Below are 17,687 nucleotides of genomic sequence, written 5' to 3' on the forward strand. Positions count from 1 at the left end.
AAACGGATTTTGACTTAAACAAGGTCAGGGTTGGAAGGCCTTGGCGGTTCACCTACGCCAAACCTGCCCTCAAGTAACTTCCCCCCTCCCCCTCCCCGCGGGGGTTATTAGTAATGAAGATAGCTTTCGGGGAGATACTAATGAGGTAAGGCTGGGAAAGGGTTGATGGGTATTTAGTATACCCCAGCGACTCGACTAAAATCCAGGGCCCGGTTGTTCAAACGTTGGATAGCGCTATCCACTAGGTAAATAACTATCCAGTGGATAAGAACTTGGGAAACCAATTGCGCTATCCACTGGATAGAGATTTATCCATCGGATAGCGCTGTCCACCTTTTGAACAACTGGGGCCAGCTGTCTAACAGCTGCATGAACTAGCTCGGGGTTTTTATATGGCAGGAGAATTGGAAGGTGGCTGAGAAAGATGTGCGTTAAGATTAAGTTCCCAAAACGGCTAATGACGGGAGATCTGTAACGAAGACCTGGAGAGAGCAGGCTGTCATTCTTAGTATGACAGCCTGTTTAAATTTCGCCGGGGTCAAAAAATTTTTTCTTTGATTCCTAGTTGACCTTGGTTATTCTCGATTTTCTTTCTAGATTCGATTCGTTGTATTTCTCACTTTCAGCACGGCCGTGCAAGTATACGATTGACGTTTCATTTCCTTCGCAAGAGTGCTTCGCGACTTGCACACTTGATTCACACAGTAAACTCCACCGTCTGGCCTGGGTTTAGCTCAATCAGTCAGGAGCCTATCAAATGATGAGCTTCTGAATCGGTAAAACGCTTCATGTATTAATCTGGGGTTTAGAGGATTCTGGTAGAGAGAACTGGAAAATGACGCCAGCGTGCAAATAACCTTGTCATCACTCAATAAAAACACACGCATGTGACAGGTATTTCACTAAACTGTACGTTTATTTCTCAAAGAGACTCCAATCCTAATCCAGAAATTGCCTCAACAAAGCTGTGTGAGAGTTGTCTGTACCTATAGTCGTTATGCATTTTGTTTCCGATTTGACAGAGTGCATCCCTATACAGATCAATATAAAAACAAGTAACAAGATTCAAACCCGCCCTTCTCTGCACATCTTCTAAGTTAAAACATCTCTCCATCGTAGTATATTTAATATTAAGTGCATGGCGTTCTTTAGGGAGAGAAGCGACGACCGGGAATACGTCTGCTGTTCGCAGGCTAGGCGTTCTTGGACTCATCGCGACGAGTGACACAAAAAACAGCATTGCTAATTTTATAAGGTATTATTTTACCTAGTTTTACTTCCTGTTAAGTTCTATTACCACTATTTATTTCTTACTTGATCTTTAAAACGGCTTAAAAGAAATTTATACTCATTTTAAGTTTCAAGAAAACTCATTCTTGCTTGCTAACGCAAGTTGTACGTTGTGCTGCGTAATAGTTTTTTTTTTTCTACCTTTTCTTAAGTTCAGATATTGAAGTTAAGTGCAATTTTTCCATTTTTTCTCTTTTTTGTTTCTTTAGTACAATGAAGCCTACTTAAATGAAATGATAGAATGTGTAATACTTTCCTTGCACCTTGTTTTTAGTCAGTGCCACAATAACGGACATTACAATTAGGTGTACCACTTAGATAGTACACATAATATGAACTGCAATTTCTCACAAAGATGTCTGTTTCCCAATGACAGCAGTTTGGCCAATAGTGAAAACACACCCGCCTGCTGACCTGACCGTCTGCTACTGTGGGGTGACCACCCTTCAACCAGCCTGTAACATCAGTGCTACACCTGTGGATAGGTGTACATGAAGTTGGCATTCTTGTGCCAGCTGACCCTTTAAAACGAAACCATCCAGGGCCGATACCGTTGTCACATTTAACAGGGTGTCTTCCATAAGTTATCTTCCTGTCAGCATTGTTCAGTCTCGTGTAATTTTGACATTCTGACATAAAAAAGACAATAGTTAAAATGATCAAACTTGAAGAAGCTGGGAAGCGTTGGATAACTTTGCGGTTAAAATGTTCTACAACGCTTGTTCCAAGCGGCGAGGAGCGAGTAGAAAGGGCTGCTTTCGCAGGCTGACGCGAGATGAAGAGCTGCTTTGCCGCTTGCTTGCGTGTTCTCTCTCGTTCGTTTCGCTGACCAACAGAAATGGACAGCTTAGAAACCATATTTCTCAAGGGCCTGATACGCAGGCTACTGCAGTACTCAATTATAGCGCCAGATATTAATTTTGCTCGTCGATGTCATTTAATTTCCCTGGACTTTCAAGAGAAAATCTTTTTAGACTGCAACAGGATAATTCTTTTTATATCCATCGAACAGAAATATTTACAATGCGGAGAGTCTTGGCGATGCCACTGTGTTTTTTTTTTACCGGTTTCTACACCAGTTTTTAAATGTCTGTTTAAGCGGTTCAGTTTTTGTTGTTGTTGTTGTTGTTGTCTGTTGTTTATTTCGAGTCAGCTACCGAGTACAACCCCTGAAAAATTTCGTTGTCATGACGATAAACACGATCAACTGTTAACTGATCAACTGTTGTTGAAGCTTGTTAAGCGATTGCAGCCATTAAATGAAGGTGTTTATGACGCTAGCCTATTGTGCTTTTTCATCGTCTCCTTTAAAAGATGCTACGATGAGGACCTTTTGAGGTTTTTCTTCATTTCTGTTGAAGTTTAAACCTTTTGACGAGTTTTTTCCCTTCCAAAAGGTGATTGCAAATATCTCTCTGTGGGTTGTTAGTAAACCCCGTAACCGCGTAACGAGAAACAGCGTAACGAGTTTTTAATTTTTTTTCCGAAATCCGATTTCTCCAAACTATTGAGTGAGAAAAATGATTTTACTTGCATCGTTTAGTCCTAAAAAAGATATCCTCACTTTGCCTCTTCGACGAGGGACACATACGTTTACGTTTGCGAAGGGGAAATGTTCAGAGAAAAAAAAAACGAGAACGGTTAGGAGCTAATGCACAGAAAAATCGGGCAAACCGTGGCCACAGCTTAAAACCTAACCTATCTTCATTTTCAGTTTATAATAATGTTTTAATGATTTATAACACTGTTGACGTTTAATTTCAAAATGCGACGGAGTTTCACTGTGGGAATTATTCATGATTAATCTGCAACACAGCCGTACTTTGTGTGGTCCGTACTTTGTGTGGGGCGAGAGCGAGAGAACGCCTGTAAACATTGTTAAAAAAGGGTCGTTCCGGTATACTGGATTCCAGTATACCCTCTTATTGGTCGATTATGACACCATCTGTTACCACTCGAGCACTGGTAACATTGATGAGGAATGCGATATGGGGGGAGAGAGACATTTGTTATCGAATAACGCGGACATCGAAGCTACTATAAACAATGCAAACGAGCATTTTCTGTATGAAGAATCTTTTCGTGAAGAGCAGAAAATTTGCGAAGGCCTGAGGGTCAAAACTAGTGGGGTAGGGAGAGGGCTGTTTTGACACAACCCCTTCAGTAAGCAGCAGTGTTCAGTACAGGCTTTGACTGGCAGCTACCTTGGTCTTAATTTGCCCTAGTCAGCTAAATCAGGCTTCTGCTGAGAATGATTATCATGATAATTGCAGAGCTTAGTGGGAGGTGCAGACAGTCACCCATTGTCCTGGGTGGGGAGGGTCAAAGTCTTGGTTCCAAGGACACACTTAGCATAGGACCTTTAGACACTCACTGAAGCCGTGTTTTCATAAATACAGACAGATATATATATATATATATATATACGCTAACCCAAACTGTTTTTCTTTCCCCTTCAGATTTCGAGTTACTGGGGTTCCCTTTGTAAACTTACTAGTCTGCGTGCCTTGTACAACGGCTTTACGTGCCGGACCCAGTGAATTATTATTTCTCCTTTTTCCTTTGAAGCTCAATTACAATCATATAAAAAGCCTATAAATTCTGTCCTTCTGAACTTGAGTGCTAGTGGCATGATGGTTCACGGCTCTCGCTTCAAATTGTGCGGTTTTTATCTCCTTTTGGCCAGTGCTACTACGGAGTTCAGTGATATCAAACTGAGTTTAGCCCCTCCAGAGCCACGTTAAGACTCTCGGGAGCTTTAGACTCCGCATTCTCACAATATTTGGTATACCTATTTCCTTAGCAGTCACGATCTCCTCCCATAAAGTAATTTCCCGTGATGTGGTAGCAGGTGTGCATTGCGGGCAAATACGTATACCCATCAAGGCCGAAAGCCAAGGCGGTTAACAGCCTCCGGTTAGCCGTGAACTCTTTCACTATATCTTTTTAGTTTACTCATGTATAAACAGATAAACTGCCGCATGTTACCTAAAGAAGAGGTTGCTATTTTGAATTAAATGCCTATTGAATGAGGCTGGGTATGAAATTATGAATATATGAAAATCATATATGTGATGAACTGCGGAGTAAAAAAATTATTTTGAAGGAAGATCATCGCAGTAAAACACGCAACTTTTGCAGTTGCAAAAGGAAAGCCTGAAAAAAATTCAGGCTTGTACGGGATTCGAATCCGTAACGTTCAAGAACCGGCGAGGGAGCCCCTGGGATGCTCTTTTACTCTTGACAAACCAGTTCCACGACTCATTCGAGTGCTTGTCTCTAATTGGGCACAAAAACTATTATTGTGCCCAGTGAATCGGAGGCCAGAATCTATCGCGCTGCTTTACCTGCCATGCAAACTCGACTATTCGCCGCACCGAGTGTCTGGCTCGAGTAGGAAAGCTTTCTTCGAGAAGATTTTTCAGTGAAAATGGGGCACAAAAAAGTCAAAGAAATTCAACAATTTTTGTAGCATGTTAGCCAAACAAAACAAAACGAAAAATGCACCAACCGAAGTAATCAGACTGTGGACTGATCGCAAAGACATTCGTAAACACCAGAGTACTTCTAGGCTTGTTCATTACAACTCTGCACGTTTACTCTACCAGTTTCGTTCGATCCCATGTGTCACGAAGGAGAATAGACCTTTTTACCGATACGGCGGCCATATTGAATTAATTCGATTTAAGGAGTATTGTAGGATGCTCAGGGGGCATGAGCACATTCCGTTTGTATTTTCGAGCGCTTCTCGGGACATTTTTTCTTAAAGTTTACTTAGAATATGATTGTTATGGGAAAAAAGATCCTTGTGCCGTGTTTTGATGTATATAATGACTGCCCTTTTCCCGCGAAATATACAGTGAAAGACCATATTTCTAATACTAAACTAGACAAAGGCGATCATTATTACATCCAAACACGGCACAAGGATCTTTTTTCCCATTACAATCTTATTCTAAGTAAACGTTAAGAGAAAAAAGGCCCGAAAAGCGCTCGAAAATACAAACGAAATGCGCTCATACCCCCTGGGCATCCTATAAATCGAATTAATTCACTACGGCCGCCGTATCGGTAAAAAGGTCTATTAATGTTTAACAACAAAATTAAGCTTACATAATTTACTTTCAAGGGCGAAGAAATTTCTCCTGCAGTCGTGCCTGACAAGTATGCCGAGCAAGCGTAACTCAGAACAGCCACTCTCACGATTTCGCATGAACATCATCCTAGAAGTGTTCTGGTACTGTTTACGAATTTAACTTCGATAAGTCCACAGCCTGATTTCTTTAATTTATGCATTTTTTGAGATTTCCGTATAACGCTATACATTTTTTAGATCACTCGGGAATAAACAACTAGGCTGCCGGGCCTGGAAATTAGATTGATCAAAGGGATATTTGCTTGGAAAAGAGGCTGCTTGGGCAATATACCGTCGAATCGATGGTACATTTCTTGTCCCAAATTTGGTCAACGCAAGCTGGTTTTGAATAAATAACACTGGACAATATGCCATCTTATATGGCTACAATAGTACTCGCGCTCTGATTGCCTGCTGAGTGGGCATGATTTTTCTTGTAATGACGGGGCATTATGAAATTTTTTCTTGGCTCGACGCTTTTTGAGTTGTGAGTAAAAGGTACGAGCGCGAGGACGAAAACAACAAAAAAAATTTCCTCCACAGTAGAATGATCTTTTGTACCCATTTCATTCCCATGCTTCTATCACAAGAATATTTTTGCTAAGGGTCGAACGACGAAGTGGTTTATGTCAGTCGGACCTTTGAAAGTTTGTTGTACCCGATTCAGTGCAATTGTAATATATTGCACGTTTATCGTGAAGCTACTTTATCTCTCGAAGAAAACTTGATCAAGAAGCCCTTGATGATCCACGTTTTCTTTTTGTATTAACTATAGCATGAGTTTATGCCAGCCATTTGACCTTTGTCGTTACGTTTCACTTACTCTTCTGAGTCTTCCTCAAGTCGTGACCGAAAATCTTACTCTCACATTTTCTATGGAGTACTGAAGTCTATGTGTTATCTTAGCTTTTGTTTTGTGGTGAGGGTATTGTTCAGTTCTCTTCTCTGCAACACCAAGAAATCACTGTTATCTTAACGCACCAGTCACACCCAGTGATGTAAGAGTTAGTCTGCTGATCTCCAAACCACTGCCTTAAAATATCCCCATACACTAATAAATTTTAGGATACAGAATTAAAGCCAGAAAAAGTGAGAAGCCTAAACAGTTGTTAAAGGCTGGTTACATGTGCGACATCAGCATAAGCACAATCTAACCGGAGTACTGCAGAGCACAAAGAAGTTTCCACGCTAGATAAGGAAACGGTAAAATACGTAGGACAATAAACTACAGGCGCTCGTAAAAGTTTACGCCACAAAATAAATCGAAAGGGAGAGAAACGTGGGGATTCGTGACGAGCGGCACATTCCTGAAATCACTTAAGTAAACTGGTGCGATACAAGAAAACGGAAGTTTAATGTTCCATTCTCTTGTGTTTCAATGCGCCTTGGCTTGAGTTGTCCCTGGTAGCGTTCTGAAGTATTTTTGGCTTGCAGGAGACAACTAATAACCCAAACTTATGAAAACTACTTACCGCTTGCAATTAAGTGCTGGCAGTTTTTACCGTCTCCACTGAAATGCTGGTCACATGAACAGCTGTAGGATCCAATGGTGTTTGTACATGAAGCGAACTTGTGACAGCTGTGTAAGCCGCTGGTGCATTCATCAACATCTACGGATTGAGATTTAGTATCAATATCTTTTTAATGTCGATTCTACCTTGTAGTTACTTCGCTGTTTTGTAAGAGCATCTTGTGATGCAAGAACATTGGAAATATTAAGTTATCGTTCCGTGTCAGAAAAGTATTAAATGTGCATTGGAAACTAAGTAAGCGATTGACGCAACATATAAAAAGATGGGGGATAGTGCATTAAAAATCCAGAAACTAAGACATGTTTAGCAAGACGACGCAGATGACTTTATGTAGGTTTTTGAACTGCTTTTTTAAATTTCGTTTTACATAGAACCTAGTTCAGTGGTACGGTTTGAGTTTATAAAATTGCAACAAATATCAACTCCACATAATCAGTCCTATACCAGTAAATACGTTCTATGTAATAGATAGGAATATCAATCAGTCAACTATAAGATCATTTTTCGCAATTTTTGTTATTTTTTTTACCCACGAAGTACTTAGAAGTTCTTAAGAACTCGTTTAGACGTGTCTGCGCGTCACTTATTATGAGGTGGAATTTCGAAGTGTTGGTTTTTTAGGAGAGGAGAAAACCGTAGTGCCAAGGAGAAAAAACTCTCGGAGCAAAGGACAGAACCGACAACAAAATCAACCCATACATGGTGTGAACGCTGGGATTTGAATGCGGGCCACATTCGTGGGTTGAACTTGCTCCACTATTGAAAAATCAAACCTAGTGAATAATACTGATGCAAAACTTTCTTTCTAATTTGTAATTTTCAATAGTGACATCGACATTGTCCTTGTTAGTAATATCGTAAATAAAGCAGTTAGTCTCTTTGCCAAAAAAAATCACTTTTGAAGTTATAAAATTTGACAAAATATCATTTTTCACCAAAACGCTCGAAATGCAGTCTCAGACAACCCTCTTTCGCTCTAGAGACTTCGCCTCTAGCCACGTGTTGTCCGTACTTCTCCTTGGATCGCTCCCCCTTCCCCTTCGCGTACAGTAGGGAGTTTAAGATACGGCGACTACGGACTACGACTACGGTTAAACATGCTACTGCGCATGATCAAAACCATGTGACTGTTCATTTTTACCGCGTAGTCCTGCGGCTACGGTGAGTTGTTGAGCTGTTTCGCGTAGTCGGCACTACGGAGAACGTTTTGCTCGTATTTTGCCGTCTCGGTAATTCAAGAATCTCGTCTTTTCGTAAAAAAGTTTTCAATTCACCTGCTTTAAGTGAGAGGCAAGCGAAATATGTAAGTTGTGTCTAATTTCTGCTCAGATTTACGCTTTTAATCCACTGTTGTGACTACATTTTTATCTAGTAGCCTGCGTGGCTGGCGGTATTGTGTGGGTGCGAGATTAAAGTTTTGGCGGCGGAGCCGTGTTCCAAAAAAAAGGAGTAGGGACGAGGCGGTTGAAATACCGCCTGCCAGAAAACCCCGGTATTTTGAATGGTCCACACACCAGTGTGCGGGGAAACGGATTGGTCGAGGGCCATACATATGTCAATCATGTTAGATGAGCCTTCGCGTATATTTCCCAATTTAGGGAGCAGATGGCAAACTGGAGAAGACGTACATGTAAAGTGATTGTGATTTCCGCTTTAGAAAGAGCATAATTGATGACCAAATTGCCGAAATGGCGTCTTTTAACTTCACAGCGCTGGAATTGTCTTAATTTAGCCGTAAGAAACAAAGGTCAAAGAAAATTAAAACACTTTACAACTGCATCTGAGATCAAATCCTAGCAGGAACACCTACAGAAGAATAAACCACCGGAAATGGTTGCTCAGTATGCATGTAACAAACCAGCTTCATGACCTTTCAATGTTAAGCCTAGTGTTGCAAAAAAAGATTTACTCAGTCAGAGTTTAGAATGATACATGCACTGTGTAGTGCTAGTAACCTTCGAGCGAGAGCCGAGAAAATAAAAAAAACCTCTGCTCAAGCAAACTCACAAGGTCACGTTTCACATTGTCACGAGCTTAGGAGTCGTGTTTAGCCTGTCAACGCTTATTTCTAGACTGTCTCGGGCGAAAATAATCGGAAGTTTCAAACTGCAGGTTTCTCTTTGATTGGCTGATTTAATTGGGATCAGCTAACGTGACAAAAAGTGGGCGGCATTCGAAAAATCATGGTTCTCTGGCAGGCGGTATTTCTCGCGGCTTCGCCGCTCGTGACGGCTCCGCCGTCAAATCTCACTCGACTATATTACAACGGCTCCGCTGCCAAATCTCACTCGACTACTACAAAATACCGCCAGCTACGCAGGCTATTTATCTAGCTAAGCTCATATTTAAATAAGCTTAGCTGTTTATACGCAGAGTTCAGATTGACGGCCGAGGAAAAGAGAAATCATGCAGGTAATTTACTTTCTCTTCGCACTTGAAAAGTTTCAATGTTTGTTCGAACTGATTAGTGTGTCTTTCTACTTGTGTAACCTTTGTTTATGCGAGTTTTTGTATCGCGCCATTTGCTAAATGAGAATGATGTAAACATCTTCGAGACAATCGAAACTCGGCATTTCAATACTTCAAACTACATCAGATCAGTAGTCGGAGAAGTCCATCTTCTAAATCTAATAAATGAGCTATTACTATTTCTGTCTATTTCTTTAATATTTGACATAAGTATTCATGGGCGAAAAAAATAAAACCTGTGTAACCAAAACTTTGTTTACCAATTTCACCCGACGTAATTGCTTCCTTCAAGTATGGAAGAATTTGTTCATTGTTCTAAAGATAAGATCACACGCAAAACTGACTTGCATTTTTGTGAACTGTGATGAAAACAAGAAAATCTTTGCGTGTTGCTTCCCTCTCCGCCTCTTCTCTCGTAGTCTACTGTCTGTAGTGCAATCGTTCGTAGTCCGTAGTCTCCGTATCTTAAACTCCCTAGTAATAAAACATGGCTACGGGGCTGAAGATTTAACAAACACTTTAGCGTCTACTTTTTATGTAAGGTTAAGGTTTTTGCTATCAGGGTTTTTGTTACAAGATTACCTGTGCAATTAAAGCCATTTCCAAAATATCCTGGTTTGCATGTACAATTGTAAGAGCCTCGGACAAGTGAGTCTGTTAACAAGTTCACAAGCCCCCTATCAGATATAATATCATGTTGGAACTATTCAAAGAACCCCTAAACATGTAACATACACCTTAATTAATGGAACTCGAAAACATTTATTAAATAGAAATGCTTTCCTATCAGGTTATTCAGGGATATAAGCTGGGGGTTTTTGCTTCCTTATATTACCTGTGCAGTTAACGCCGTTTCCGGTAAATCCTGGTTTGCATGTACAAATGTAGGAGCCTTTAGTGTTGTTACAGAAAGCATGCGAGTCACACTGATGCTTTCCTGTGTCACACTCGTGTATGTCTGCAAAATAGTAAATAAAATTGTATTTAGAATAATCTAATTTTTACTGAATGATTCCTTCAATCATCTGTTGAAATCTTTCGTAGAAAATCATTTTAATGATTACCGTTTTCTTTGATTGCGTGCCACAATAATTTAAGTGACTAAGCCAGACGACACACCACTTCATGGAAAAACTAAGGGTTTGCTCGTTATGTCCATCCCTACCGACCCACAAAAGGAAAATGTGTTTTCTCTGTGTACCTCCTTTATTAATCCCCAGATGAACGTAAATGTCCATACGCAGCCTGAAATGTCATTTATCTCCAGCCCATAACCCGTAAAGGGCGTGGGGAAGAGAGACGCACCACCCACGGATTAGGGGGTGGAGACGTGTGACATTTTAGACTAGGCCATAGGCGGTTTTCCTGGTAACGCTGGCTTATCAGGCGCATACAAAGAAAATTAACGATATCGTCTGATTTTCACACTCACTGAATTGAAATTCCAGAAGCGTGGATAACCACGATCAGACATCTACTACACAGTTGCGAATTAGTACCACTGCGGACCGCATCGTTGGTGGAAAACCCACCAACCATAAATGAAGCTCGTCAGTGCTAATCACTAGCAGCTACGGGGGAACTATTACACAACCCACATTCGACACAATCGCCTAATGAAGACCAGAAGCAGGCAGTTTGAAAGATCTTCAATGAATAACTAAGTAACGACTATTATATATCGTGAGATAAACGATAAACTAGTCTGCGAGCTGGCTCACTTGTGCGAATTTGGGGTTGTCTTGGCGGTGGAACCACCAGCGCAACCTGGAAAGAAGGATGGGACGAGGAAAAGCGAGCCTGCAGACGAGCTAAGTTTCTATTTTTAATTTCACCCCTTAAGAGATTTCAAGTACTATCTAAGAGGAACAAAAAAAATGTCAACAAAAATGACAGAAAGTTGCATGAGGAGATTTTGCGGCAGCTGGCAAAATTTAGTCATGGAAAAAAGGGAAAAAAGCAGCGACAAAACCTGCAAATCCAGAAAATGATAGTTGCAGAATATGCAAATATTTTTTGACGTTAAGTATGGAATTGGAGAATCGCTCTATTCTTCATATCGCCGGTTTCGCCGGCTCCCGCTGACGGCACCGCCGTACTAATACACCCCAGACTCGGACAACTGAGTCTGTTCACAAGTTCACAAGCCCCCTATCAGATATGCTATCATGCTGGAACCATTCAAAGAACCCCTAAACATGTAACATAAACCTTAATTAATGGAACTCGAAAACATTTATTAAATAGAAATGCTTTCCTATCAGGTTATTCGGGGATATAAGCTGGGGGTTTTTGCTTCCTTATATTACCTGTGCAGTTAACGCCGTTTCCGGTAAATCCTGGTTTGCATGTACAAATGTAGGAGCCTTTAGTGTTGTTACAGAAAGCATTGGAGTCGCAGTGATGCTTTCCTGTCTCGCACTCTTTGATGTCTGCAAAATAGTAAAAAGAATGCATTGATTTATTTAGAAGAATATAATTTTTGCTGAATGATTTCCTTCAGTCGTCTGTTCAAATGTTTCTTCCTTTAGTTTTGTTAGCCCACCCACACTCGACACAATCGCATATAAACATATGAAGACTAGAAGTACGCAGTTTAAAACGTCGTTAATGAATATCTAAGTAACGACTATCCCCAGATGAACGATAAACCAGTCTTTTTTTGTTTAATATCACCCCTTAAGAGGTGTCAAAATCTTGTCCAACAGGGACAAACAAGCAAAATGTCAACAAAAATAATAGAAAGTTGCACGAGGAGATTTTTGCGGCATATAGCAAAATATAGTCATAGAAAAAAAAGAAAATTAAAGCCGTGACAAAAACCTCGAATCCAGCTATTGATAGTTGCCGAATATGCAAATATTTTTTTCAACGTTTAATCGCCTTTTTCTTATCTTCGGATTCGCCAGCTCCCGCCGACGGCTGCATCGCCGCCTTAATACTAGCCTGCGTGGCAGGCGTTTGAAAGGAAAGGGAAAGGGGGTTTTGGGCCCGAGGGAAACGCGAGCCTAAAACTCCCTTTCCCTTCCCTTTCAAACGCCTGCCACGCAGGCTACCTTAATACATAACCCTCAAACTCACTTAAGTGAGCCTGTTCGTATGCCAACGATAAACAAGCCGCCTATCACGTACTATCATGTTGGAAATATTTTATAGAACCCTTAAAGATAAAACATACACCTTAGTTAATGGAACTCGAAAACATTTGTTGAATAGAAATGCTTTTATATGAGGTCATTCACGCTTCTTTATTTTACCTGTGCAGTTAACGCCGTTTCCGGTATATCCTGGTTTGCATGTACAAATGTAAGAGCCTTTAGTGTTGTTACAGAAAGCATTGGAGTCGCAGTGATGCTTTCCTGTCTCACACTCGTTGATGTCTGCAAAATATTAAAAAGAATGCATTGATTTACTTAGAAGAATATAATTTTTTTCTGAACGATTCCTTCAGTCGTCTGTTTAAATCTTTGGTAGAAAATCATTTTGATGTTTACCGTTTTTCTTTGATTGCTTGCCACAATAAGGGAAGTGGCAAGGCCAGACGACACACCATGGCCACTTCATAGGAAAACTGATCGTTTGTTAGTTAATTGCTTCGCTACGTATTTACAAAAGGGACATGTGTTTCTTCTGTATACTCGCTCCTTTATTAATCCCTGGATCATGAACGTAAATGTCTATACGTATTCTGAAATGTCATTCTTCCCTTCCTTCTAACCCGTGAAGGGCGCGGGAGAGAGAGATGCGCCCCCAGGGTCAGGGGGTTGAGATGTGTGACATTTTCAGACCAGTTCATAATTTTTCTGGCAATGCAGGTTTATTAGGCGCATACAAAACATTAATGGTATCGTCTTATTTCCACACTCCTTTTTTCATTTTCAGACTTTAAACCCATCAGGCCCACACAACAGTAGTGTTTTGTATAGCTCCACCCTTCAGTAGGTCGCCGTTTATTACACTTGTTTTGACTACTTTCTTTAGGTCCTGTTGAGCTAAATTTCGACAAGCAAAACATGGCCTTGAAACAGCGACATAGTGCAGCAGAAATGGCGACAAACGACCCAAAGATGGGTTGAAACTGCGACAGCAACGGAGAATAAAAGCATAAATACAGTAGTGAAATCCCAACAGCGACATGGCTTCCTCCTCAATACGAGAAACAACAGGTTTTGAAATTCATACTCTGGACATACGTAACCCCCCTTGGAGGGCCTATTTCTTATGATGATTAAACTCGTAGGTAACACAATAATATATGGTAATGTTATGGGTGCTCAAGGAAAATATTTTAAAGGGAGATAGAAGATAGTACAAGTTGTATTATTTGTATACAGTAAACGGCGTGAAACTCTACATTTGGAGCCCAGAGATTATATAGTCCCCGAGAAACAAATAGGATCGAGGTTTCTGTGGTAATAGTTTTTTGCTAAATGAAAAATTTTTTTGATGGTTTTCAAGAATAACGGCCCTAACAAAACAAAAACAAGCAAGGTGACCCGATCTTTTTATTGCATTTTTTCAATGTCCTATACATGGCTATCAATTGTGCCAAGTTTGCGCATTGTCACTTTGTTACCTTTACGACTAACTATTTTAAAACAATTTACCCTTCTATTTAGAATCTAGCGGTTTCCTCGTCGGACGATCGACCAGTGTTTCGCCGAAAAGCCTTAAGCAAAAATAATTATCTAATTCATGGATGCAAATTCTCTGTATAAAAACGTCCGTTATGTGTAGTTGTCATCAAATTTGGCCACATCATGCCAATGTAATGTCTTTTCCACATTGGAGGCTAACGGTAAACGCCAAAGTCTCATACGTTACATTATTTTCTTATATTATACGGGATTTAAATTAATTCCTGAGGACTATATCAACTACATTGCCAGAGAAAACCAGCCAGCAGATAATAACTCTTTTCTTTCTTCTAAAATAAATTTGCCGCGTATAAAGTACAGAAAGTTGTGTGATTTCGTTTTCAGCCGGGTACGTCTTTCACTCTTCTCCTAGACTGTCTATCGTATTTAAGGAACAAGAACAGTTTCGACCTACCCATTTCGCATTTTTCTCCTCTCCACTGCGGACTGCATGAACAAGCAAACGCATCTTTCCCTTCGTCGAACAAACAAGAACCTCCGTTAAGGCATCCAGCCATTAGGCAGCCCTGAGGAAAATGTTCATATGTCACTTCGGTAAGCTAAAATGATATACATCGTTTTCCATCGACTTCCTACAGCTTTATACACCAGAAAGGCGATGTTTTAGCCACTCTTTCTTGGGCAGGGGAGGGCGATTTACTACCTACAGATTCTTGCAGGTAGCGAGACTGATCGCTCAACATTTTTAAGTGCACAAATCAAATCTAATGTTGAACATAAAAATTCCACTCATAAATTGCCGTCTCTACGTTCGTCTTTTTTTAACATTTACGGTTGTTTACACTCTATACTTCTCTTAACTTTATTTTCAAGACATGTAAGTCTCTTGTTAGGGAACAAAACATTGCCTTCGATAATGATTTTGCGGAACTGAAAAATTTGGGAAAGGAAAACATGGCTCGCTCCCATACGAAACATATGACTGAAATGCGAGTGCTAACTAGTGCTCTTTTACAACAACTCAACTTTACCGTTTTACCAATTTTTTATTTTTTTTACTTAGCTTCGCTTGAACAGTTGTTGCCTTAGCCTCGGTACAGGAGTCTATTTCTTCTTGCAAGCGGAAATTAGGCTCATCTGCAAGCGCACACCCTTGTTGTCTGAGCAATGAAAATTCAAAACTTTTCTTACCTTAAGAAACATTGAAAACGTTGTGCCTGGATTATCAGTGAGCTTGATGTCATCGTCAGTTGTAGAGAACTCATGCTTGTTCAGTTCACAATTGCCCGAGGACTCTTTGAAGTTAGAAGAGGTACACCAAGAATGTCTTAAACATGCTTGACTGCACGACATTTCATCCGTAGAATCGATTTTCTTGACAACATAGCCATGTAAACGCTTGTTCTCTTGCGTTTTGATGTAGGCAGACCTAGAGTCTTCTTCGACTGCTAAAACTGCGCCAACGACGAAGCAGAAAATGAGTGAGGAAATCATGTTACTTATCTCTGCAATATTACAGCATTGTTTTCGTGAACAGTGTGTGTCTAGGTAAAGGAAGTTCTCGCGTAAAATTTGTAGGTTTCATAAATATATATTACATAATTTTGTATATAGCAAGTTAATTAATACTTTGAGCTCGATTGACGCGTGTCCAGCAGAGTGATTGACTTGTCCTGCCAATGTAGAGGATAGGAAAATATTAAAAAGCTCGTTGCCGTTTTGGCGAACAATCAATGTTGAAAACGCCTAGGCCGATTGAGGACATCGGAATTCACAAAATTTGTCTCTTGTTGAATGGTGAATATTAATACTTTGCTGTTGAAAAGAAGTGAAGCTTTTCTCAACCGCAGCACTGCGAAGTCTAACAGGGCATTCTGATAAAACGCTTTCATAGAGGGTCCACAATAGGTTTGGCGGGATGCGGATTTGGCTATTTTTTGTGGTGATACGCGGGATGCGAGCTCAAAACAGGAGCGGGAAGCGGGAATTTTGAAAGCGAGTGGGAGTAGGATTTCCTATTTTTATGAGCTTGGGATGTGGGAAACGTAAAGGGAATTTAGTTTTGTCCTGACCACACCGCGTTGACTGACAAAAATGGCTCTTTTGCATGTCTGCAGTCCGCCTCTGAGGTTAAGGTATGACAGCTATGAGTATCGAAGAAAGTGAAGCTTATTACCTTTTTCCGGCATTTCTATTTTCATCGTTTTCGTCAGTGTCCAAATGTCAGAGGTTGGAACTCCCATTCATTTTCAATAAAAGTCCTGCATGTTTTGTCTTGAGAGACTTCAACGAGTACAGCTGCTGTTTTCTTCTTTTAAGTGTTATGCAACCAGGCAAGATTTGTTTAAGCTAGGGTGGCGCATAGTTGGTAAGCACAAGCAGCAGAATTTGTCAAATCATGTTCTCAATTGGTCCTCCTATCTTAGGTTGAACAATCGTAACGCCACGAGGACGCTACAGATCATCATTAGAATTAGGGACCTTCCAAGACAGCACTGCCAACGTTCTCGATGCGTTAACACACCCTATCAGGATCAGCAACTCCACAGATTTTAGTTATTTCAAGAGTCAGTTGACAAAGCACCTTAAAACTAAGACAAGGCTGCTTTCTTAGTTACTTTTATTATAGCATTTTACCGGAACTTTGAAGTTTTTTTGTTTTGTCATCATTTTATTGATCACGATAATTTTTCTGAGGTTAGTTATAGTGTTGTGGTTAGCTTTAGGTGAACAGCTGCCATATTTTTAGTTTATGGATCTCCTGTGAATAAACCAGTATTATTATCGTTATTTCAAATTGAAAAGAGCTTTAATCAGAATTTCAAAGCCCGTCCAGGATCAAAGTAGACAATTTCTTTTTTGTGCGGATGCGGCGGGACAAAAAAACATTCTCAACGAAAAAAAATAAATGCTAATCAGTAATGGTGTTGTTGAGAACCTTAAACATAAAGCTGCCTATTTCGTGAAGGTTAGTCTTCTATAACGTCTATTTCAATATTCAAGGAAGATCGGGATTCGTACATAAAAACAGGCAGGCAGGAAAGCGGGATTAAGAAGAAAAAATAGGCGGGAAGGCGGGATTTGAGAACCCCTATTGTGGACCCTCTTCATAATGGTCGCATATCAAAAAGTTAATCTCTAAAAATTGCGAAATGTTAATTACCCAACGGTTATTACAAACACGCATTTTAAATTAAGTTACCACCCGACGTAGAATTAACATAGCAAAGAGGATGTTTTCATGTAAATTTACGTTTGGTTAATGTTTAGCCCTCATTTACTGTATAGTTAAAATTTAACGAAAGTTTGTAACTGAGGTGTCTGTCCAAGCAAAGGTAATGGAAACGCAGAAATTTCTAAACTATGTTTCGGTTGATAAGTTGCTGAGGTCAACTATGAACATCGGTAAATAGTTTTATCTTTAGCAGCAAGAATAAAGATATATTGTTTAATAACTTTCAGTCCCAAAAAATATAGTTCTTAACATCAATTAACAAGCGGCACCTGAACGTCCCACATATTAAACAAATTGGTAGTCTCATTCGGAAACTAACGGCGTTATTCTGACAGCAATTAGCCGCCCGCCGCCCGATGAGGGGACACAAATTGCCTGAACTGTAAGTATCCTGGAGAGTCCCATACAATTTACTGTAACGTCGTTAC

At 40.2% G+C, this 17,687-nt stretch overlaps 2 protein-coding genes across 2 annotated transcripts in view; both read right to left on the reverse strand.

Annotated features, from left to right (window-relative positions):
- LOC140946859 (uncharacterized) overlaps positions 1 to 16,232 on the reverse strand; it is a 29,254-nt gene extending 13,022 nt beyond the window's left edge. The window contains exons 1-4 of the mRNA XM_073395964.1: positions 16,201 to 16,232; positions 15,216 to 15,478; positions 14,479 to 14,590; positions 12,684 to 12,806 (exon numbers count right to left, since the gene is read on the reverse strand). Coding sequence (XP_073252065.1) covers positions 12,684 to 12,806; positions 14,479 to 14,590; positions 15,216 to 15,478; positions 16,201 to 16,225 — 523 coding nt within the window. The 5' untranslated portion in view covers positions 16,226 to 16,232. The remainder of the gene's footprint in view (positions 1 to 12,683; positions 12,807 to 14,478; positions 14,591 to 15,215; positions 15,479 to 16,200) is intronic.
- LOC140946585 (uncharacterized) lies at positions 1,561 to 11,883 on the reverse strand. Its single transcript, XM_073395705.1, has 4 exons — positions 11,736 to 11,883; positions 10,262 to 10,384; positions 6,898 to 7,035; positions 1,561 to 1,919 (listed from the first exon to the last, which is right to left on the reverse strand). The coding sequence occupies exons 1-4, from the start codon at positions 11,881 to 11,883 to the stop codon at positions 1,561 to 1,563; spliced, it is 768 nt and encodes a 255-aa protein (XP_073251806.1).
- Positions 16,233 to 17,687: the final 1,455 nt, after the last annotated feature.

This window comes from Porites lutea, chromosome 8 (assembly GCF_958299795.1).
Source record: "Porites lutea chromosome 8, jaPorLute2.1, whole genome shotgun sequence".
Lineage (NCBI taxonomy): Eukaryota > Metazoa > Cnidaria > Anthozoa > Scleractinia > Poritidae > Porites > Porites lutea.